Below are 24,328 nucleotides of genomic sequence, written 5' to 3' on the forward strand. Positions count from 1 at the left end.
AAGGGGTTTTCACCCTTTCAGCTACCGGGGGATGGGTGGTGGGAGGGAGAGGGGACAGATTGTTTTCCTGGCACTGGAGAGTGCCTTTAACACAAATTATGGGATATATTTTAAAATGAAGCTTTAAATGGTCACATCTCTGTGATTGACACAGCAGAAGAAATCATTGAAAATTAGTTTAAGCTTTTTTTTGTGAGATGCTCGGTTTTCTTTTAAATTTGTATTAAGGGTTCACTCTAAGCACCAGAACCAGTACAGCCAGCTGTAATCAATAAGCTTTATGCTATGTTGCCTTGGTACATATAAATGAGGCCAAAGAATCACACGATGGCAGACTGAACATCAGAAAAGGTCAAGAATATGCACAGCAGATGTTTGGGGAAATCACTGAACTCTGAACACTTAGCTGGCTGGTCTTTGCATGATGCTTGGTTCGTGCTAAACCTGTAAATTGCATCATTATCAAGATTAACAATACAGCAAACTGGAAGTAGAATTCTGTACGACAATTGTTAGGATTTATACACAGCATAAATAATATATTACTAGTATTCACAGTTTGTTGCCAGGTGTAAAAATGTATTAGCAGCTGGAATTTATGTAATTTTAGGAGCAAACGCAATGTATTCACTGATTTTATATATCCTAATTATGAGCAACCAAAATCAACTAAAATCTCTCAAAACTTAAACCTAGTGGAAATGATAGTTATACCTTATACCAAAGATCATGATCTCCAAAATGGATTGTTTTGCACACATCACTTCTTAAATATTTTGGATAAAGCATTAGACACAAACCTTTTTTATAACTAGTCAGAAAATGATAATTCCCATGAATACAATTTGAATAAAAATATATACATTGCTAGAGGGTTCAAATTCCTTTTAAGACGCTCTCTAAAACCAAAATGATAATGTAGACACAATAATGAATTCTGGTCTCCAGACACCTTAACCTCGCCCTAGAAATATGGAAGTTTTAAATTCTGCTTACCTGTCCAACCTTTGATATTAAATATATGCTGTGAGCACTGAGCTAGGCTCCTATCAGTTGTCAGTCTATTACTGGCATTTAAGATTCAACAAATTTGTTAATATGCAAATAAAACATCTACATCATCATTGAAGGCTGAGGGGATGGGTTTGAGAACCCTGGTTTTGTTAAAAATATTGAAATCTGAAACAAACAAAAAAACAGAAATGACTCCAAAGGCTACTTGCATCATAACCGCTACAACATGATGTAGTGTCTAATGGTGTTTCGTGTCCCCTTTAATGATACAAACAGGCAATGATATCCACTACACTTAGCAATTAATAAATATTGAGAGTACCATGAGGAAGGAAGGAAGAAAAAAAAAAAAAAAAAACAACAAAGGTGTTCTGAAAATATAGATTATGGAATTTTACCTTTAATCAGGTTTTGTCAAAACAAATAACATAAGGACGTTTTAAAAATAAATAAAGATTTAATCAGTAGAGACCGACCTTTTTTTATGCCTTTTCATTTCCACAGAAAACTAGCCAGCATAAGGTTGATGCTCCATGCATATTCTATGTGATGTGTGTGTGTATTAGGAGTGGCTGAAAAAACATGTAAATTCTGAGCTTGACATTAGCAAGCAATCGATTTTAGTTGAGGGCGAGAGGTAGGAATGCACCAACTAATTGCCCTGAGAAACGTAAGAGACCAATCCCATTCTGTGTCAGGAAAGAAATTGAAACATACAAAGAATAAACTATAGTTTCTTTTTATATCAAACATTCTTGAAAAGGAGTTTGGCACAGTGCTAAATCATATATAGTTAACACTAGATATTTCAGAATACAATAAAATCGGGAGTTAAATCGTGTCTATACCCTTTTATAGGGATGAAAATAAAGATACCAGTTATTTCGAAGTCACTATACAAACTGTATAAACAATATTTTATGCCTTGAGTTGAAAACGACTGATAGTAAATTTTACATAAAAGACTGCAAAATAATATAATTGGATTTAAACAGCTTTACATTAAGAAATTCAAATGGAAACAGACAGGTAACAAAGAAGTAAAAAAATTTATTGCAGTATTATCTCCAGCAGGTATTCTGGGGATCCCTTTTCGTGTATAATTTCAGGGTGACCTAATACATCAAAATCTACATTTACAAAAAAAAAACCTCCTCCTGCAGATAGGTCATAGATACTGCATGCTTTTTTGTTTTCAACAGAATAAATTATATATATCCAGAGCATTCGCCACTTTACAGCCTGGAGAAAGAAAAACGAAAAAAAAATAATAAAAAAAAAAATCAATGCTTCCCTGGAAACCGGGCTAAGCTAAAGAAAGCCATCCGCTGCTAGGTTAAACTCCAAGAACACTTTATTAAGAACATTAACAGACTAATTTTCAACATTCACTTGTTTATTTTTTGTAAATTTTTTTGTTGTTTTTTTTAAACAGAAAGTATTCTTCAAGATATAAACAATTTTTTGTTAAACTATAATACAGTGGGAGTAAAAATGAACTGAGAAGTTTCTGCTGTACAACAGCGAAGGAAGCTCCCACAAAATGTTTACCAAACATTTCCTTCACACGGCCAAGTTCCGTTCTTACTCTTCATAAAACTGATCTTTTTATCTTGTTTGTTAGGTTGAATTTTTTTGCCAGAATGCTGAGATTTCAAGTTTGTATCTGTTCTTGTTTTCCTGTAAATTTGGCTGCAAATATACAAATTTATTAGCTGGAAGTCCCGTCCTTGGCTGCATACAGCGATCGTAAAGTCTGAGCAACTTTATTAGTCAGCTTATTGGCGCTCGTTAGAGCGATTTTTTTGTAAATAATGTCTGACTCTTTTATAGTGTCAACCCAAGGCACCAGTTTTCTGCCATCACGGCGTTTTGCCTCGGCCCAAGGGCCCCTGTAGGAGCCAGCCATCCATTGAACACTGAAGCCGTGGCTGGTTTTCTGAACTACTTTAGCAATCTGAGGCCGATCCTTGTATTTTGGACAACAAATTGCAATAACATCCTGGACATCTACAGTTTCATTCATCTGTCCTGCCATGTCTGAAGAGTCTGATAATCTTTTCGATTTTCTCAACTACACAGGCAATGCATGGGGGGGAAGAAAAGAAACATGTTTAAATGGAAGTCAGCATCAATCACAACAAACAACAAAAAGATTTACATCCCCAGGCACCGTGGTCTGGATACCCCACCACACCCAATCCAATCCAAGGGATGCATTAGAACCACCAGTGCCTAGAGAATGTCAGGTCTTTAATGTGTACCACTGACTTTACTGCTACTGCATTCAAAATTAAAAACTACTTTTAAAAAAAATTACAAAAAATATAGCAAGGAAATAGGGACAGAGTAGAAGAGGAAATCTAAATTAAAATTACCTTTTACTTTGGATAAATCTCAATTTCTACGTTTTTTTTTGCCTTTTCCGCTAAACCCTTTCTACAAAAAAAGATGTATAAAAGGTTAAGTCTAGCTACAAAATGGCTTCTTACCCCCACAGCAAATAAAAAATGGTTAGAAAGTAACCCTAACTTAGACGACCACAACATAGGGACCAAACAGGCATAACCACATATCATCCCATAAAACACAGGCACAGTGTATAATTCAGGTTCAAATTCCAAACATTATCTCCCAGCCCATTATGCAATTTCCAGCACAGAGCAGAAGTAATTGATTGTTACATTAACATTTTGACATTACCGTGCTCAAGGGACTTAAAATGAAAAGAATGTGAAGAATCATCTTCGCTTACAATGCTTCCAGTGTTGGAGGGATGTTTAGCACAGGTGCCAAAATACTTCTCCAGAACAGAAAGTAGGAAAGCTTCATAATAATTTAACTGACCAATAAAATGAGCTGATTGCAGGTGTGTTTTACAGAGATATAATGCCAAATCTGTTTCCCACCCCAACACAACAATTTTTTCTACTGATAGATAGTGCTCTAACAGGAATTAAAAGGTGCAAGTACAGCAAGGAATAGGCTCTCCTATTTTATAATCCGGAATGGAATTTTGCGGAAAAGTCAGTATGTATGTAGTTGCCCAATCACAAAAAATAATACAAATGTAAGAGGCCTATTTCACACCATGGGTGCCCCAGACGTTAAAAATTTGATGTATATTTCATATTCTGTATTGTGTTTACAGCTGTGCTATGGGAAATATGTAATGTAACCACATATGTCCAGCCAGAGTAACCAGTAACACAGTGACATCCACTGCTTTAGTGACCACTCCAACAGTAAAACGCACAATGTGATCACAAATTCTGATAAAATGTCATTTGGAGGGGGTGGGGGGGAGGGGGAACGTATAAAACTCTTAGCAGCCGCCACCATGCATACAACATGAATTAGTAGGAAAAACATGGAGGATTTTAAAAGAAGCTGCTGGTAGTATAGCAAGGAGGTAGCTATTAGCTTAGGAGGTAAGAAGCTTGCAACAGACCAAAAAGTAGGAAAAGACGAGGCAGAAAGAGCAGGGGTTCATTTTAAAGACCACAAATCATACACTCAGGGAACAGAGCAGCAAGGACATCCCAAAGGCTTGGATTAAAACATTTCCCATATTAATCATATAAAACATGCACATATCAATCCCAAAGAGAACAAGCAATAATTTACAGAATTAAAAACAGTACATTAAAGGCTGTTAGTTTAGAGTCTCATGCACATTGCAAATTAAGACATTCCTGCATAATTAGTACAGGGAAGGCCATGAGTTGATATGGGGTATCTGCATGCTACTTCCCTGTACAAAAAATACAGATCAAGAAATTAATTTATTTAAAAAAAAAAAAAAAAATGTTTTTAAAAAAAGCACCAAGACATTTCCACATTAATACTTACCCCCGACGTGCCTCCAGCTTTCTCCTCTCCATCACTCTCTTCCTCTTCAGTCTCAGCCACATTGTTCTTAGGGCTGTTACCACCAAGCAATGAGGTAATGGCTTTATTTCGAGCATCTGTGCTAGCTGATACCTCGCCTTCCTCCTCCTCTTCATCGGGATCTAAATGCTCCATTAGTAACTTGAACTAGAGAAACAAAAAAAAAAAAAAAAGAGGGAAAAAAAGAGAAATCAAAAAAATGGCCACAATCCATTAAAATGTAGTAAAAATGAAGTGCTGTATATCTACCAGTCTTCCTTATAATGACATGTATCCTCTAGGAGGAAAACTCTCTCTGTAAATATGTTCAATTATTCTACTTCTTGAAATGCTAAAAACACCCTTCATACAAATCACAATAACATTGTAATACACGGCTCGCATGACGTTAAGCCAAATTAAATACACATTTTTAAAAAATACATAAAAAAAAAAAAAACACACTTACATCCAAATATTGCTTTGCAATAGTCCTCTTCGTATCTTCATTAAGCTTTCCACACGTCATATCCCTCTTCAGAAACTCAAGGGTCTGCTTAGGATGGAAATGGACTCCGGTTTTTCGGTTTATAGCCTTGTCATACACTTTAGCAGACTCAGAAGGAGAATATTTCTGAATTTTACTGCAGATCAAGAAACAGAACCTCAATGACTTGCAATTAACATTCTGAAAATCACATTAGCTAAATAAATCAGCTTACTTAAAATATCACACTATTAATTTGTAAAACATTTTTAATCTGATCTACCCACAGCTATTCAGCCAACACAACCATCAAGTGGAGAGTTGGCAACTGCAGTTCTGTGTGAAGGTGCTTTACTTTTTGGACTGTTAAACAGTCTGACAACAGTTATCATTATGCATCTTCTATAAGTTTTTAGAAGAATAAGATACATTTTTAAATGACTCTATATGAAGCCACGGAAAATGCACAAGAGGTTTTAAGATTATTTTTAAATTTTTGAATGAGTAAGAAATTAGGAATCAACTGTTACCATTATATTACAAAAGGAAAACTGAATTCTGCTGTGGTCATTTGCAACAAATGTCAATTTACCTATCTGAAAAGCCACACAAGTTCTTCAAGTGCTGTTTCAACATCAAAAGCAACAGGATTCCTTGAGAGGCATTTGCGAACTCAATTAGCGGTCCAGCACTCTCTGGTAAACAGCTTAGGACATGATCTACATCATCCTCGCCATCAGAGTCAGACTCTGAATTGGCTCGCCGTCGCGTTCTTCTCGGCCGGACCACTTCCTCCTCACTTTCACTTCCGCTTTCTTCTTCAGAGGCTGGCTTTTTCACTTTCGGCTTTCCCTTCACCATGGACTAAAAATAGATATATGTTTTTTACTTGATACCAACATAAAAGATCTATATAAGTTATTGCCAAGCATGCCATTGTAGAGGTTTTGTGAACTAAAATATGATGCACAGCCAGTGATACGGTTTACCACTGCAGATCTACAGATTGCTTTTTAACAATAGGTGTTTTATTTTGTTTAAATATGTGTTGTCTGACATTATGTGTAATTATAGGGACCATTTAAAATCTGTGGCTTTACTGATGACATAATGTAAATTGCCTTTTCAATGTCTAATGTAAAGATACTCAATATCATCGAACATGTAATGAGTAGTGTATATTAACTAGACAAAACAGCAATTTGGAAATCACATACTTCAATTGCTCAAGTGTTGCATGTCCATTAAATGCAAATCTCGATAAAATTACATTTGATACGGAACAGTTCTAGTCTCTACGTTTAAAGCCTTGACTGGTACCAGACTCACCTCTCTGAAGGACTGTAGCAGATTGCTACCAGAAACGGATAATGTAATGTCTATATGATGCATGATGAAAAGGGGCTCTTCCTGTGTCTGATATGGAAAGCAAGCAAGATTGTCTGCTATATACAACAGCATATTCACTTCCGTTTTCTAAAGAAAAATACATTTTAAACATATTAGAAAAGTACATAAAATCATTTACCACTAGAATACACATGACACGAACAATGTAAAACAACTGTGAAAACCGCTTAAGATTGTTCGTACCGCGGCATCATCAAACAGGTTGAGCAGAGATATGAGAAAGGCCCTCCTATGCTGACGGTTCCCTCGAATCATGGAATAAAGGTGGGAACACAGAGCGCTGGTAGTCTCATCTTGTCTGAACCCCCTCAGCATGCGCTTTTCGTTAGAAATGATTGCTTGCTGCACTTGGTAGGACATCTTTATGCCGGCAACAGCTTTCATCTGTAAAATAAATAAAAAAACAGGAAAATCAAATCTTCTTTTCAATTCCCAAAAGAAAGGGTGATATAGTAAGTAATAAATAGTAAGTAATAAAATATTACAGCATTTTTTAAGTTTTGGTGTCTTAAGTTTACTCTTGAGATAGCTAGGGCTAAACCAGCGACCCTTCCAAATTAAATAAGGTGCCTAGTCAATACAGGCTTTAAAGCAATCCCTAAATAAAAAGATGAAAGCATGTCCTCAGTGGGAGGTGTGTACATTCAGAAACCACTGATGAACAGAATCATAATGATTTAACAGAAAAAGGAGATAGTAAATTATTTATAAGCGAGTACACTTGCAACACCCTTTACAAACAATCGGGCATTAAAAATAGTTTGTCAGGAAATAAAACATATCAGTGTATGAAAACATTGTAAACTGGTCTCAAGTAAGGATACATTTACGTTACTGTGAAAAATTAAGAGGACAGCACTGTAGATGTTATAGCAATGTGACATGCACTTACATGAATGAATCCAGTGTATTTCTTGTCTATTTCCACAAGCTGCTGATCTGATTTGTTCCGCATGGACGGCTCAGGGTCTGTTCCCATGGCAATCAGATATGGCACACACTGAAAATGGCACAAGCAAAATAAGGCATTATATGAAACACTAACACGTAGCCCCACTATCACCAAGAAATTGAAACTTGAAAGACAGTCCATATTATAGAAATGTTTACTGGACTTCTGTAGTAATAAAGGCTACGGCTTCCTACCTGAACAGGATGAATGAGGCCTTGATTTAAAGTCAAAGCAATGACATTGAGAGCGAAGTGGCGCACACTGGATTGGGTGCTTAAGAAAGACTCCAGGACCTGCTTGAGGTAAAGCTGCATAATGGAGCTGCTCATCCCTGAGGAAATATCTCCCATTTCTTTTAAGTCTTCCTGCTTGGACATCTTTTTCCCTAAAGATCGGGGCACAGGTCACTTTAGTAAAGACTACAAACACCATGCAACTATAAGGAAATGTCAAACAGAATCAAACAGACAATATGGAAATACAGTTACTGTGATCACATGCTGAAAGGATATCACATTGTGACTGCCCTTGATATTTACTGTGCAGCATCCCAAAATTGCATCTGACATCTATTGCGTTTGAGTATGCAATTCATTGCCATGAGCATAGTGCAACAACTTCAAGCAAAAATAAATAATTATGTATTTTATTTGGCTTGCACAATGTGAAATTTGATGCCATTTGAAAATAGATTACATTTTTTTTTTTCTATGAAGTGCAAGCGTTTAAAAGTTACATGACAGGGTGCCTGTTAAAGTCCAATAGCCTTAATATTCTCCAATAGCAGGGCATGCAATTGGCTATGGACGGTCTATGAAAAGCTTCCAGTACTAGAGCATTGTCTCTGTAACTTACAGTCTCGGTCTGCCTGTTGCATCCGCGTGTCTTCTTCTTGCAAGTAGGTTTGAAGGTTTTTTAAAACCTGAATTTTCAAATTCACCGAGCAGTTCTTATCTGATAGGAGGTTGTTGTATAGATTTTTCACGTCCACTTCAAACATTAGAATCGGGTGCTGGATGAATGAAAAACCTTAGGAGAACAAATAGCATAATGAGCCACAGTAATAGGAAATAAACTCAGGCAATAGCTTGAAACTCCAAGGTGGAAAATGATTTAAGTATGTAACTTTAAAAACAAACAATGTGACAGGAATACAATTAACTGAAGGTAAGAATATGAAATCACTTACCAAGACCGATAATGGCTTTTGTCTGTACCTCCTCATCTGAATGCTTTGTAAAGTACAACAATAGCTCAAGAACTTTATCTTTTATGTTCACCTGAAAAATGAAACAAACAAACAAACAAAAAAAAATAATTTTCATTGGTATTGAAATGGTTGGACAAAGCTTGAACTACATAGTGCTTCTGTGATAGATGCAAAACAGTATATCAGTGGTGGCTCGGCAGGCAACTACAACTCCCATAACATATTTCCAGCTTGGAATGGTGCTTGCATGGTTACAATGCACTATGGGAGTTGCAATTCATCAGGAGCTGAAAAGCTCTCCCCCTTTATTCTTTTAATACAAATCTCAGTGGCATTCAGGGTCTAATAAATTACAAGAGTTTTTATCTAACTAAAGAAGGCTGCCTCGGTCCTCATAGTGAACAAACAACAAGAAGAGAAACTTGTATATGTACACCATCATCTTCTGTAGGAAATAATCATTCTAACAGAAACTGGGAATTTTACTCTGCCATGTAAATGCCATGGTACTGTAAATACTAAATAGTAGCATTTAAATACAGCATGTGAGATATTGAGGTATGAACCTTCAAGAAGCTAATAATGAAAGATTTACATGGGTGCAACTATTAAAATGACAAAAGAAAATGTCCTATGAGTTGTGAATGTTTACTTAAGACCACTTGCCTCCAAGTGACTTCTATAAATATGATTCTCATTGTAAAGTCCTATCAGACTACTAGACAGTAGGGAACTAATAACATTTACACCTTCAAACATAAGCACTAATTTAATTATGTTTACATGCAATGGCAATGAATGAGATGAAAAAATGGATTACAAACCGCAATATTTACTTTACTGCTTCCCTTGAAGTCTTCCTGATCAAAATCAAAATGGCGACACAATGCTCCAACTGTAAAGAGGGATCGAAGAAGTGCTGGCTTGTTTGTAGTGAGGACAGTACTGTTTGGGTCTTCTTGATGCTGACTTTTTAATTTTAAAAGTGCTCCTGTAAGAAAAAAGAAAAAAAAGAATTTACAAAAAGAACAAAGAACTAAATTTATAATATATAAAACTATACAAAATAAACAAGCTCAAACTACACATACACCTGTGCGACATGTTGGCTTTTATTTAGAGCATAAACTAAACAATGCCAAGAGAGCTACACATCAGGGAGCTTCTACTCCTACAGCACATCTGTTAAACCAACTTATACCACACAGGTGACAATATCAGAATTCTTGGCACACAGACTTTTAAAACTATTTCAAAACAAATATACATTTTAAATACCAGCAGAAATCTATGGTATTATCTCTAGCAGTTTTTAGATATTTTGCAAAGATAGGAAAAAGATTTAACAATGAAGATGTAAGATGTCCATGTTTCATCTATACCAGGGATAGGCAACTTTTGGCACTCCAGATGGTGTAGACTACATCCCCCATAATGCTGACAAATCATCATGGGAGGTGTAGTCCAACACATCTGGAGTGCCGAAGGCTGCCTATGCCTGGTCTATACAAATAAATCGAATAATAGACATGTCATTCCCGAACTATGCATATAGCATTACTTATAACGAACACCGTGCCGTTTATATTCATGATAGACTAAACCTCTGCGCCCAGCAACCAATGCAACTGGTGTTGTCAAGAGTTTCAAAAATATTAACACTATGCAGCCTAACTTGTGCTTACAAGTCACAATACTTTCTTACCATAATATCTGTTAAAACAGGCCCAAACAAACTTATAATTTTGGGTTACTTTATTTACAACAGCTCCCAGACAACTAACACAATGCTGGACCACCTGAAATAGAAATAAATAAGATTAAATGTTAGTATAAATACACATACATTCATGATATACATTATATATACTGCAAGCCCAGAGGGATAATGGTATACTCACCAGGAGTGAAGATTTTGAGCGGTGTGTGTATTTTTGCTTATAATACACACATATATTCAATAATAGGGTTTCAAAAATCAAGCATATCATTTCAATTGTTCTATAGGTTATACCAATGATGTCTAGCTTTGGCAATGGCTTTAATTTAAATGCTGAAAGTATAGAGTGCTCTGTTAATTGCACATGTAAATTAATGGACTTCATGTACATGGAATCATTCCATATAGCACTGGCACTATACGTTATCAAGTTGGTGCTGGACAGCAGTGACACCACATGTGTGATAAGCCGCATGATGTGCATATAGGAATGTTATATTTAAAGTATCACTATAGGCACCCAGACCACCAGACTTCAGCTCAATGAAGTTGTCTGGGTGCCAGGTCCATCCTGCAGCTCAGAGAAACTGCTATGTTTACAATAGGGTTAATCCAGACGTCACAGTGAGAACACGCTGACATCCATAGGAAAGCATTGAGAAATGCTTTCCTATGGACTGATTGAACGAGCGCAGCTCTTGCCATGCATGCGCATTCAGCATTGACGTCGGAAGATGGAGGAGAGTTCCCCAGCGCCAAGGGAGCCCGGCGCTGGAGAAAGGTAAGAGTTTAACCCTTTCCTCCCCCTTCAGCCCGGGAGAGTGGGACCCTGAGGGTGGGGGGGACCTAAAGACCCTATAGTGTCAGGAAAACGAGTTTGTTTTCCTGGCACTATAGTGGTCCTTTAAGGGGTCAATTTGACGACTTATTTCAACTGTAAACATACTAAAATCATTAGCAGCACTATATAACATATTTAACAAACATCTTTGGATCAGAAGATTGTGCTAAGCAAAAATAATACTTGCTAAACACACTGCTTGCTACCTCAGATACAATACAATTTCTACACAAGCAAAAAGAAAACCGATAATAAGCACTATATTTAAATGTTAGTGAAGAATGAGTGGCTTACCGTCATGCCGTATTTGATAATAAGCTTCATGAGATCTTCCTCAATTGTTGCCAAGAATGTCTCGCTGGGGTGCTCCATAAGCGGGACAACCAATTCTAAGATTTTGGCAACATTGCATATCACCATGAAATCATTTTGGGTCTGTTCAAAAGAAAACCGTGTGAAATTCATTTTAAAAAAATTAGGGGGACTAAGATCACCGTACAAGTTAATCTAGGCTTCAACATTTCAATTTAAAAGGTATAACGCGAATAAATCATTTTTCATTTCATTCTGGTTAAAGTATTGCATACAGCGTTATTCACTAAAATATATATATATATATATAAATAAAAAGAATATTGCCAGATATTCAAAGTGAATTTAAAATGTAAAGCAAAAAAAAAAATGGAAGAATAGCTAACTATTACAACCAGTTTGGCGATTTTGGCCTTAAATCGTTAATTAATTTTGCATTCCCAACAATTTTCCCTCCCTTTAGTAAATAACACCAATAGTTTCTCTGTTATGGGCATCAATCTTAAATTAGTTCACGGAGTTTGTGTTGCAAATAGTAAATATCTCAATGCAGTGGGAGTTTATAATTCTACCTAAATTAGAGATGTATTATTTATTATTTTGCTTTTAAAAAGGGAATTTGAAAAGCATGCCTACTGAGCAAAACAGAGGACATATTTAAATACTAATTAAAAATAAATACAAGATTCTACAAACGGTTTTTAAAACAGATGGGGGAGGTACATGAAGTCTGCTAAGCTTGGAATATTGTGCCGTATGTACTTACGCTACATTTAGTGGTAAGGTAAGGCTGCATGGTCATGGCATGCTTAACCATAAGTTGAGGCCGGATTTTGCTGAATAAGAACAGAGTGGTTATGCAAGCAACCAAACGACCGGAATTCACACCTTTGCTGTCAGTCTCTGGAAATAAAATACAAACAGGGGATTAAAAAGACATCAGTGAAAGAATTTACAAAGCCTGGAGTGCTGAAAGAAAAGTAGTTTCTTTGCAACAAACTGCAGAGATGAAGGGTGGGATAACGTGCCATAACTACAAGTTCAAAAAACACAATTATATGCTTTAATGGATTTGATTTGTTTTGAATGACGAGATTCGAAACTAGTCTAAAAGTTTTTATTTTAAAAATAAGCTTTTTTTTCTTGCCGCCTTGGAAAATCTGCTTGGCTTTTAAGGTTCCTCCTTTCTTCCAGAGAACGCATCTGAGGTGGGTTGAACAATGTTTAAGGGGTCTGTGATGTATGCATTACAACATTAGGCTGAATTAATAGCATTGGAAGAACATACCAGCCATGGACTCCTCATATTTCAGGATGTGCTCGACAAGGTTGTCAACCAGCTGGGTGCAGGCTTTCTTCACGGGTTTATATGAAGCATCTTCTTCGATCTTTAACAGCTATCAAGCAAACACAGTCACGGTGTAAAACAAATCTGTTCGTTAAGTGATTAGGTCTTATTTAACTACTCAAGCCAAAATGTTATGTTTAGCAACATAGTCAGAGCTATCCAATTATTGCACCCTCGATCAGATGAGAGGAGACCAGAATATCTTGTGGAATTAGAATAGAAGAATGTAGGGAATAGTGAGAACATCAAGGGCAGCGGTGTAAGCTGATCGAGACGTATAACATCAAAATTGCAAATATCTGTTAAGTGCTCTCCCTTGTATAATGAATAGCACAGTTTAATCAGCAATAGTGCCAAGTCCTACATAAAACTTTTAGAGGGATGCACAGTTTCCAAGTGCAAGGGTAGACCAAATGTAGGTAGTTAGATTTTTAGCTATACTCACATTCTGAAGAAGTTGCTCAAACCAGTCATAGCCTGTATCCCTACAAGCTGCAACCTAAAATACAGAGGGGGTACGGTGAATAACTAGACAAAAATTGCAACAATACATTACGTTAAGCTAGGAAATATATCCTTACTTACCACGTCTGTTATATTCAGGATTTTCCTGGTCATTGCTTCCTTATCGTTCTGAGGTGTTGGGGTGAACCAGAGCTTCTGGAATGTTTCATTTACTAGTTTCTGAAAGAAGTGATTATTTTACAAAACTTCCATTACATGTAGACATTATTAATCTGCACACATTTCATGTCGGGGGGGAAACGGTATATAAACTCAAAATGAGGAAGGAAGGAAAGAAGGAAAGAAGGAACGAAGGAACGAAGGAAAGAAGGAACGAAGGAAAGAAGGAACGAAGGAAAGAAGGAAAGAAGGAAAGAAGGAAAGAAGGAAAGAAGGAAAGAAGGAAAGAAGGAAGGAAGGAAGGAAGGAAGGAAGGAAAAAAGAAGGAAAGAAGGAAAGAAGGAAAGAAGGAAAGAAGGAAGGAAGGAAAGAAAAAAGGAAAGAAGGAAAGAAAGAAAGAAGGAAAGAAAGAAGGAAAGAAAGAAAGAAAATACACACATATATAATCATGGAAAATAAGGAAAATTAATTGTGCAGACAGTGTTTGTGAGAATCATTTTATACAAGAGCACAAAGAGGAGAAATTAATGCAGAAAATAGAATGCTAGTCATAGAAAGGATTTAAAAATGCCTGTATTTTTTGTTTTATTTTTAGAGAAAAAGGTCCTTACAGAAACAAATATCTGTACTACTACTTGTTTATTAAATGTACACTATGAGGAAATTAGGAAGAGAAGGTCAGATGGACACAGCTGAGACAGCTGATATAGTATTTCAAATAGTGTGGAAATGGCTGGAAATTCAAACAAATTGAATAAATAGATGACAGATCAAGAACAATCTTTCAAAACTTGGGGCAAAATAACCAAGTGAAAGGAGGGAAGAAATCATCTCATTTAGTTGATTTGTAGAAATAAGTCTGTTACTTTGGTCAAATTTTGTCTGTGCTCCCTCACCTTTCGTGAATACACTGAATGTCATTAAAATAAAGTTCTCTGGTTTAAACAAAATGTATGCAAGGCAAAATACCCCTTTTGGTGGTTTAACTGTGCAGCAATGATATATGCAAAAAGGTTGTTTTTCTTTTCTTCTTACCTTAATGCCCTCCTCATCATTCACTCTGCGGATCATTTTCACACACATCTCAGTGATTTTTGGAAATGTTGGTTGCTCCAAGCAAATGTCTCTTAAGATCTTTATTACTCTTTTCCTTACACTGATACCAGTGTCCTGCACACAGACAAGAATGGAACAATCATGAAAACCTTTATTCATACAATAGCTTGTTATTCAAGTTTCAGGAACCAGACATTGTGAACAGAATTGTTGTACTTGACAGACAACCCCCTATGCTTTCATTTAATATTAGAACAATTTCCATTTCTTTATTTTTAAAAGTAACTAATTTTAAAGCTGCTGTTAAAAAGCTGCTGTTAAAAAGCCGCTGTTAAAAAGCCGCTGTTAAAAAGCCGCTGTTAAAAAGCCGCTGTTAAAAAGCCGCTGTTAAAAAGCCGCTGTTAAAAAGCCGCTGTTAAAAAGCCGCTGTTAAAAAGCCGCTGTTAAAAAGCTGCTGTTAAAAAGAGCAAATATTTTATTTTATGAGAATGTTAGACTTTATTCCTACTTTATCTGAAGTACCTAAAAAGCAATGATTTTATTTTTATTTAATGCAATTGGTTTTGAAATGGAAATATATATATTTTTTCTTATGTACTTTTCAGACACAAATCGCAATGTTGTATGGATTTTGTAAAACGAGTATGTTCAAGTGCAGAAAAATACAGCACATTTTACTCAGCAGGAAATTTACAAGCTCTGCAGTAGCAACAATCCCAAATCAGAAATTTGTCAGATGAGACATAAAAAAACCAAAAAACACACTTTTAAAAACCCACACATTTCAGCATCATGTGCTTAATCGTGTATGATTACATGATTAAGGCTGTGAGATGAAAGGTTGTAAATGTGTATGTCTAACAATAAATTATTGTATTATTGTGCAGCCTGTAATTTTCCTGCTGTTTACATTAGTTGGGGATAACGGATGCACCATACAGTGCACTCCAGTGGTTGCAGTTGTTATTTTGTTACATTTCCTATGTTCAACACTTTGTCTATTACACTGGTAAGTTTTACTCCGCTAAATCCCCAGAGTAATTCCCTTTTATAGTGACGACATGTGCATAAATGAAATCTTTTTCGACTTGACTTTTGCCACTTACTAATTTTTGGCAAGCTGCAGATCGGCCAGACTACAAACATATAACAAGTTAAGGCTATCTCTGCATTAGCTCATTGACACCTAAAGGAATCTACCACTGATTCCATGTAAAGGTGAGTTACATCACACATGAAGCTTGTGATCACTCAGATCACACACTGTCATTCTCTCCAGTAATGGAATGAAGTCAGTGAGCTATCACAGTAGAAGCTAGCAATCACTCAGCTAACACACTGCTATTCTCTACAGTTAACAGAAGGAGATCAGTGAACTATCACAGTAAGTGCTAGCAATCCCTCAGATAACACCATTATTCCCTCCAATAACAGAAGGATATCAGTGAGCTATCACAGTATTAGCTAGCAATCACTCAGATAACACACCATTATTCCCTCCAATAACAGAAGGAGATCAGTGAGCTATCACAGCATTAGCTAGCAATCACTCAGATAACACACCATTATTCCCTCCAATAACAGAATGAGATCAGTGAGCTATCACAGTATTAGCTAGCAATCACTCAGATAATATACCATTGTGGCGAAACCGACCTCGCCACGTGTCCTTGGAGGGGGCTGCTTGCCCGCCTCTTGCCTTTGGACCAGACTTTATGTGAATGTGTTAACCCAGATAGCTATGCCATGGAGCCCATTCGTGTAGTTAAAGACTTCGGCTCCATGGCAAGTGAACTGTGTGAGTAGGATCTGCGCGCTATTCGGTAGTTTTGTGCGCTCAGATCCCAGCTATCTGGGGATAGGTGAAATGTCTGTGTGTTATGTGTAAAAGGTGAATTTATGTATTTTAAAGTGTTTTACTGTCTTTGTGTCCCCATGTGCTCAATGGAGTCTGTCTCTGTGCTGGGAGGTAATTGGATTACTTCTCTAGCACAGAGAAGGCTCTGTAAAACCGGTCTGAGCTGGAAAGCTATGGGTTTTAAAAGATACTTTACTAATTTTTGAACCCCTGGTCTGATCCATGCCCTTTTTTAATATGTTGTTCCCCTGAATGGATTGATTGTGGATATGTAATTTTATGTGAATGTGATGTATGGTTTTGAAGTTATAAATATTGTGTAAAAAGTATATTTTAAACTGTATGAATAATGGGATTATGTGTCACACTGAGGGGAGGGGATGTGTGGGTTGCACCCGTGATACTATTGGTTATTTTATGCCTCCCCCTGGGTGTGGCCTGTATATGTACTCTTGTAATAAAAGCCAGGCTGGATGTGCCAGTCCAGAGTTCCTGTTTTACCCTCAAAGTGAAGTGTCGTCTCATTATTGGGGGAGGATTTATTGTATGCTGTTCCAGTTTGACTGCTAGGATTGAAAACCTATTCGTATGGTTCCTATTCAACTGTCTACAGCATTCAGAGGCTTGAGAGGATTCATATGCTTCTCCGATACGGTGATTGTGGTGTCTGCCAGAGTGCTTGGAGTCCTCAGGAAACGCTAGGAGCATCCTTTAACGGAGGTACCCAGTCGGGGTGCCAGGCGATCCGTTACAACCATTATTCCCTCCAATAACAGAATGAGATCAGTGAGCTATCACAGTATTAGCTAGCAATCACTCAGATAACACACCGTTATTCTCTCCAATAACAGAATGAGATCAGTGAGCTATCACAGCATTAGCTAGAAATCACTCCGCTAACACACTGCTATTCCCTCCAGTAATTAAATATTTGAGTTTTATCACAGTAGCACCTAGTGATGATTCAGATTCTCTCTCCTGTCTACTTACCAAAATTCTCTCAATCAGCATATCATAATACTGCTCTGCAAGCTGAGGTCGACAAAGCACAAACCGACCAAGAAGCTCCACAGCTGCCTCTCGAACACTGGTTGAGTTATCCATCAGCCTCCCATGAACTCCTCTCTGCATATCCAGCTGAAGGAAAGGAACAACTAGAGGTTACCTAAACCACACACTAAAAGGTGTTTAAAGAGCAGCAGAACAACCTGCACTATTAAACATCAGCCTTACCCTTGCAAGAATGCTGGGATCTACAGCAACTACTTCAGATAAACATTTCATGGCTTTTGTTCTAACTGCAATAGCATTCTCCCCAAGTACCCGCAGAATCTGTGGAAAAATACAAATATGAGACCATAATTAATAAAAAAAAAACTAAAAACTAAACTAAACAAAAGTTTAAAAAGAAATTACAGTGCCTTGTTGTATGCCAACCAAGTACCATTCACACAAGGGTCATCTTATATAGAAAGAGATATTTATATCTGGAATTACTGCCTTTTTAATGAACCTCTAGCAAGACAAACAGGAACAGAGCAAAAATTTTAATCATCTGAGCATCTTTACCTGAGTCAAATAAATATCAAAGCTCTGAGCGAACGGCCTCATAGAGGCCAAGTATCGTACAATTAAACAAGCATCATCATAGTCCACAGTGTCTGAGCTTGACCTGGAGGGAAATAAAACATGGAGTTATAAACATATAATTCAACCTAGAGGAAGAGCAAAGATAAATAATGTGAAAATCATACTTCAAAGTGCTAAACTGAGATGGCGCTGTTTTAATGATGTTCCTGAGGAACTTTTTGCGTTTCTCTGCTCGCTGCATAATATCACCCGTGGATTCAATTTCTTTTGTATGATGAGCTCCATCAGATCCATCGTCGTCCTTTTGGGATTTCATGGCTTTCTCAGTCTCCATTGTAGTGTCCCGAAACCACTGGGCTATATAAAACTTTCTAGAAAACTGAAGGAAAGGAGGTTGTGAACAGTTTAGGAAAAGTTTTTACCAACTCTGTGTCTTTTGAAAGGATCGTTCGCATATAGTAATTTAATAGCCCTGATTGAAAGCTGGCAAAACTTACCACTAGTGATGGATCAGTCTCTGTATTCTCCTCCAAATAATCTAGTAGGGCTTTCTGGAGCTGCTGAATTTCATCCTCACCTTTTGGGGCCTGCACAAAAAAAAAAAGTTAAAGGTAACGAAAACTGCCATGATTATTTGTGTGTAAAATTACCATGTTTATTAGAAAAATGGGATAACTATGGCCAGGTTATTACAATTATTAACAAAACAGTTTAAAAAGAAGGTGGGAGCTATACATATGCAATAATGTGATATTAGGGATACTTTGACTGCAATGAAGAAACCTCAGCTTCTGTTTCTAACTTGTGATTTTAGCAAAATGATTTCTGGGTAATATTTGCGATGCCATAGGGTTTATAGTAAATTGCTATACATTCTACGGAAGCAGGTTTAAACTGCACAGATGGGTGTTGATGCCCCCAGTAAAAGAGTGTAACTGATAAAGGGAACAAAAAAAATATTTGAGTATATTATAAAATAAGACTAAATTTAAAAGTGATCATTTGTAGTCCATTTTCTTATATATTCAAAGTGGTTATGCTTTCTGTGTAGATCAGTCACGTAAGTCAAAGTAATGCAGTATGACTCAGGTTACCTGTTTAAGGATCCGATCGATCGATCCCTGGTCCATTTTGCTGGTAACTGCATCTTTTCTGAGCCTTGCAGCCACAGTGCCCAAATAATCCAAAGAAGCTACTCTGAGCGCCATCTCCGTCGACTTGTTACTAAACTGATGCACCTACACAACAATTAAACGCATTATATATCTAAGTTGTGGACTCTCAATGGATCATTAAAATCATTCCTTGTTCCTACTTGTATCTTTTTTATATTTAAAAATCACAAAAAAAAAAACACTAGATCATTATGGTTTCAAAGAGTGGAATTATAGAGTGCTTAGGATCAAATACAACTCTACCAATAGCTTAAGCATTTTAACTTAAATTTGCATACTTGTTCTCAAAATTCTGTTTAAGTTAGGAGATCTTTTTATACTTTTGGAGCTGGTTTTAATAGGATGTGTGGAATGCAAGTGGGTAGGAAATAGGGAAAGCTGCAATGAGTTAATGTGCTTAAAGTTCCAGCGCAAAAACAAAGTCCTGTATCAGTTACCTTTTCCATCTATACATTGTGCTGACAAAGGCAAAAGTGTGCTTAAAATTATATTTCTGTTTATCTCAGCCACTTCCAGGTAGCACTCACATTGAAGGTTGGGGAGCAACCTTATCCTACTAGGCACTGCAATAAGGAACAGATTATCCCTCTCGCACAATGTATAGTATACAAAACACCTAAAGGAATACTAAAGTGTCAAGAATAAAGACATGCATTATTTAGGTGACTAGCCCCCGTCCAATCACAGGGGAAATTGTTTTTAATCACTCCCTCCCCCACATCTTGATGATTTCAGCCAATCCATTGCTTTCCCACTGGGAAGCTATTCGGCATGTGTTTGACACCATGCTGCATCAGTCAGCATCTCCTCATAGAGATGCATTTAATCAGTGCATATCTATGGAGAACGTTCATCGTCTGAAGGTAGGCGTTGTGTGAAGCACTGAGATGGGAAGCACCACTGGTGGCCATCTGAGTTACTGCCCCTAGAGGTGTTACTAGCAGCAATGTAAACACTGCATTTTCTTTTAACCCCTTAAGGACACAACTTCTGGAATAAAAGGGAATCATGACGGTATATTTCCTTCGTGTGTCCTTAAGGGGTTAAAAGGCAGCTTTTACATTAAAAAGCATGAGGGTACATCCTATAAACACCAGAACAACTACATTAAGTTGTAGTGGTTCTGGTGACTAGTCCCTTTAATTTAAAAGATCTCTAATTGCTTGCATCACAAAACCCTTGACCATAACACGCTTTATTTTCCTTTGTAGGTAATTTAATTAGTTTAATCTCTATTTCTGCCCTAAGTACTTCAGTTTATCACACTACTTTAATTGAGCACTGTGATGTGTCGCCAGTTTATAGTGTCCAATATTATTCTTTAAACCAGTGTGTTCACAGAAATGACTTGCATTAAAATATCTACAACCCTGGGGGTTAGAACATACAAATAAAGAATTTTATCATGGATTGCTTTGGAGAAAAGAAAAAAAAAATCATGCAAAAATATATGGATTTAGACTGCATACATGAAAATATAATTAAAGTCTATATTATAAAGCCTTACCAGAAGTCTTCCCAGTAAGCTGAGGAGCAGTTCTGCAGCAGGCCACTCTGGTTTGTTAACTGTAGACAGAAGGTCCTGAACGAAGTTCTCAAACAGTGGCCTGTAGTCCTCCTCCCCCTGTTTGCTTCCACACCTTGGGGGGGGGAAATAAACTGTAAAACTTTTGGAAAATGCTCACTTAAATCCAAATCTTACATAAAAGAGCTGCTATGTTGTCAGAGGGTTTGGAATTCCTCAATGTAACTGGTTAATTCAGTACTTCGTTAGTGGTAGAAATCACAACATGATCAAAGCAAGCACCAATAACTCACTTTTTCAAGAAAATCGAGAGAAAATTCTGTGCTGTTCTCATGGCTGTTTCATAGGAGTTTGTGATGAACACATCTTGGTCAACCTGGAGACACAGAAGACATTATGAAACAAACAAAATTAAAACAATCAAAATATAAATAATCTGTAAAAGTATTACTTTTTTGTTCGATGACTCTTCCTCTGCATTGTCTCTATCTGAAGGTAGATGGACCACACACTGTATGAGCTGTAAGACCAAGGCTGTCACCATCTGAATGTACATTGCTTCTCCATCGTCATCACTGCTGTTTAACCTGATAAAGCATTCAATCATATTATTATGAGCATTTATATGGCGCCAGCAAATTCCGTAGCACTTTACAATATTATACGAGAGGGAGTTTTAACAACAAATGTTACAATTACAAAAACTTACAGGAACAATATGATGAAGAGGACCCTGCTCAAACGAGCTTACAGTCTAGAGGAGGTGGGGTATAAAACACAGTAGGATAGGATTTTTATTCATACAAGTTACTTGAACCTTCATTACAGGGCGATACTTTTTTTTTTTTACATATATTAAAAAACCAATACACCTCAAAAATAATATTGCATGCAGTGACTTAACATGAAAAAATACATTTTGTGGAGTAGGAGTACCTGAAATTTCTCAAGCTCCTTTTACTAGTTGGTAGTCTTGCAAGAGATGTGAACAGCTCTTCCAAAATGAGCTGCCGGTGTTTTTCGTACCTAGAAAATACCTACAAGAAGATAGGACAAGTAATTGAAACAGGTTTCCAATTGGTTACAATTGTATGTGACGGGAGTGCTAAAAGCTATATACCCAACCCATCTTTCGGCATTTAATTACTTGAAGCTACTCTGGATCCCAGATCACACCCTTTGGACAGTTAAGAGTTTTATTTTTTGAACACTTCCAGCATATCCAGGGTAAACAATCATTTATTTATTCAAAATAACATGTATGGATAAGGAGAATGAATACTGCAACTATATATAAAACTAACAGAAACAGAAAATATTTGAAAACGGGTGAGATTTTCTGTTTTGTAGCCCTACACATGCAGTCTGCATGTATTTGAGTGAGATCACAAATGAGAAAACTAGTAAATGTTTAATGTGTAACAGTAAATTTAATTTAAAAAAAACAGACACATTTTAATATTGTGATCGTGTGCTTCATGGAATTCAGGATTTAAACACTGGGTACAATACAATTCTGGACCGAAAGCAAAAAACGACGCAATAAATACATCTATAATCGCATTAAATGGCATCTATACAAATAAATGAAAGCGAAGTTAAATTGGCAAAAAAACGATTCAGTTTCAAGTAGCATGAGGTAGAAATAAAGGTGAGTTCAAGTCTGTGCAGGGAATCAGGGAGATGTACAATGCAATACCACAGACTTCTAGACACGTATCCAAAACCTTATAAGGCCAACTCAAACATAGATCAAGAAAATACCTATAAAAACAGGAAAAAATAAAAATAGTACATTCTTACCGCAGTGACCAACTTGATGGCGCAGAGCTGCAGTTCGCTTACATTTTCCACGAAAAATGGAGTAATCCCCATGGACGACACCTTTAGAGATAAACAATAATACCAGTGGTAAGCAGCAACGGTAATAAAATAGTAGCTAAACGTACAAGATTCACTTTTTATTAGTGGTTAAATCCTGAACTAGAAAATAAATTAATTGCATGTGGAAAGTAACATTTCTAAAAGCCTTCAAGAAATGTGGCAGAGGTGTTTTTTTCCCGTAATGTAAGAGAGCATGCATCATATTACCTGAAGTATAGTGGTGTCTGTAAGCAGCTGTATTTCCAGCAGTTCGGATAAGCTGGCCACAATGTCACACACTTTATTATAGAGCATCACAATGACTCTCTGCTTGTGGGTCGAACACTTTGCTCGTTTCGCTTTGGAACTCATTAAGCCCCCTACATCAGAACAGGCAAAATTAAAAGTTAAACGTCAAGAGCTAAAAACAAAACTCTACATGAGAATAACTTCAAACGTGAATTTGACTGTGCAGTGACTGATAAATTAGGTGGAGGCGGTTGTTCTCCCCTATTAAATGTAATGGAGCATTCACATTATCGTAAATTTTCAATAGCTTGACAAGATTCAGTCAGCTGACTGCAGTATATCGCTCACCTCCATGGTGATCCAACCTATAGACAGGGTCGTATTGTGGATAAAGTGTGTTTTGTAGATGGAATTTAGTGTACTGAATAACGTGTTCTATTACATCCTCTATATACACTGCCTTCGGCATGCTAGGTGAAGTCATAATGTTGATTGCCGTCAAACAGGCATCCGCAGATTTTGTCACTCGTTCCATAATCAGATCTCGCCATAGTTTTTCCTCATCTTCTGCATCATTATTCTAGGGAATTGAAGAAGAATTGCCATGTAATGTGACACATTTCAACAAGTAAATAAACCGCATTGTATTAGCACACCAGCACTGAATCCACAGCTTGTTTTGATCTAGAAATTATTTTCCTAATCTGGTAAAACATTTAACTCCCAACACGTGCTCATTTCTGAATTTAATTTATTAATATTTTACCAGGAAGGATACATTGATATTTCTCTCGTTTTCAAGTAAGTTGATGTAAATCATCCATGTACTCACAGTGCTCTAGCAATCATTTCATATTTTGAGTCATACTAAATATTAATTTATTTTTAAACGACTGTGTGCATGCTCGGTCTTATGCCATGGAGACCACTGTGTAAATAAAACTGTGGTGTCTAACAAAGTAGTCCTGATATAGCCGCTTATGCATCAAATTCCTTTCATCAGATTTGACAGGCTGAAATACCTATATTTCCTTGAACATGTCAGGATAAGAACGGGTCCCATGGCATTGGAGGAGAACCAGCAAATCCTTTGTTTTATTGAATCAAAAAGAGTGACAAACATGCGTTTGACGCTTGACAAAGAACTTATAGAAGGTCGAAACGTTAGTCTGTCACTATTTTAATCCAATACAACTGCTTGTTGTTTGCACACTGCGAGTGCCT

At 36.8% G+C, this 24,328-nt stretch overlaps 1 protein-coding gene across 3 annotated transcripts in view; it reads right to left on the reverse strand.

Annotated features, from left to right (window-relative positions):
- Positions 1–1,737: 1,737 nt before the first annotated feature.
- The window catches only part of NIPBL (NIPBL cohesin loading factor), a 115,565-nt gene continuing 92,974 nt past the window's right edge, over positions 1,738–24,328 (reverse strand). For 2 of the 3 annotated variants that reach the window (XM_063453980.1, XM_063453981.1), the window contains exons 17-47: positions 23,453–23,684; positions 23,084–23,235; positions 22,796–22,876; positions 21,929–22,029; positions 21,444–21,579; positions 21,286–21,368; positions 20,975–21,107; positions 19,387–19,530; positions 18,790–18,879; positions 18,457–18,671; positions 18,272–18,374; positions 17,936–18,034; positions 17,693–17,839; positions 14,824–14,958; positions 13,750–13,848; positions 13,610–13,663; positions 13,105–13,213; positions 12,583–12,719; positions 11,799–11,939; positions 10,649–10,742; positions 9,768–9,934; positions 8,923–9,013; positions 8,589–8,762; positions 7,928–8,118; positions 7,674–7,781; positions 6,965–7,165; positions 6,701–6,847; positions 5,964–6,235; positions 5,354–5,528; positions 4,867–5,052; positions 1,738–3,088 (exon numbers count right to left, since the gene is read on the reverse strand). In XM_063453980.1, the coding sequence (XP_063310050.1) occupies positions 2,726–3,088; positions 4,867–5,052; positions 5,354–5,528; positions 5,964–6,235; positions 6,701–6,847; positions 6,965–7,165; positions 7,674–7,781; positions 7,928–8,118; positions 8,589–8,762; positions 8,923–9,013; positions 9,768–9,934; positions 10,649–10,742; positions 11,799–11,939; positions 12,583–12,719; positions 13,105–13,213; positions 13,610–13,663; positions 13,750–13,848; positions 14,824–14,958; positions 17,693–17,839; positions 17,936–18,034; positions 18,272–18,374; positions 18,457–18,671; positions 18,790–18,879; positions 19,387–19,530; positions 20,975–21,107; positions 21,286–21,368; positions 21,444–21,579; positions 21,929–22,029; positions 22,796–22,876; positions 23,084–23,235; positions 23,453–23,684 (4,560 nt within the window). In that variant the 3' untranslated portion in view covers positions 1,738–2,725. Of the gene's footprint in view, positions 3,089–3,392; positions 3,454–4,866; positions 5,053–5,353; positions 5,529–5,963; positions 6,236–6,700; positions 6,848–6,964; positions 7,166–7,673; positions 7,782–7,927; positions 8,119–8,588; positions 8,763–8,922; positions 9,014–9,767; positions 9,935–10,648; positions 10,743–11,798; positions 11,940–12,582; positions 12,720–13,104; positions 13,214–13,609; positions 13,664–13,749; positions 13,849–14,823; positions 14,959–17,692; positions 17,840–17,935; positions 18,035–18,271; positions 18,375–18,456; positions 18,672–18,789; positions 18,880–19,386; positions 19,531–20,974; positions 21,108–21,285; positions 21,369–21,443; positions 21,580–21,928; positions 22,030–22,795; positions 22,877–23,083; positions 23,236–23,452; positions 23,685–24,328 lie in introns of all 3 variants that reach the window. The other variant, XM_063453982.1, reaches the window with a different exon arrangement.

The sequence above is a fragment of the Pelobates fuscus genome, chromosome 5 (assembly GCF_036172605.1).
Source record: "Pelobates fuscus isolate aPelFus1 chromosome 5, aPelFus1.pri, whole genome shotgun sequence".
NCBI classification, from domain to species: domain Eukaryota; kingdom Metazoa; phylum Chordata; class Amphibia; order Anura; family Pelobatidae; genus Pelobates; species Pelobates fuscus.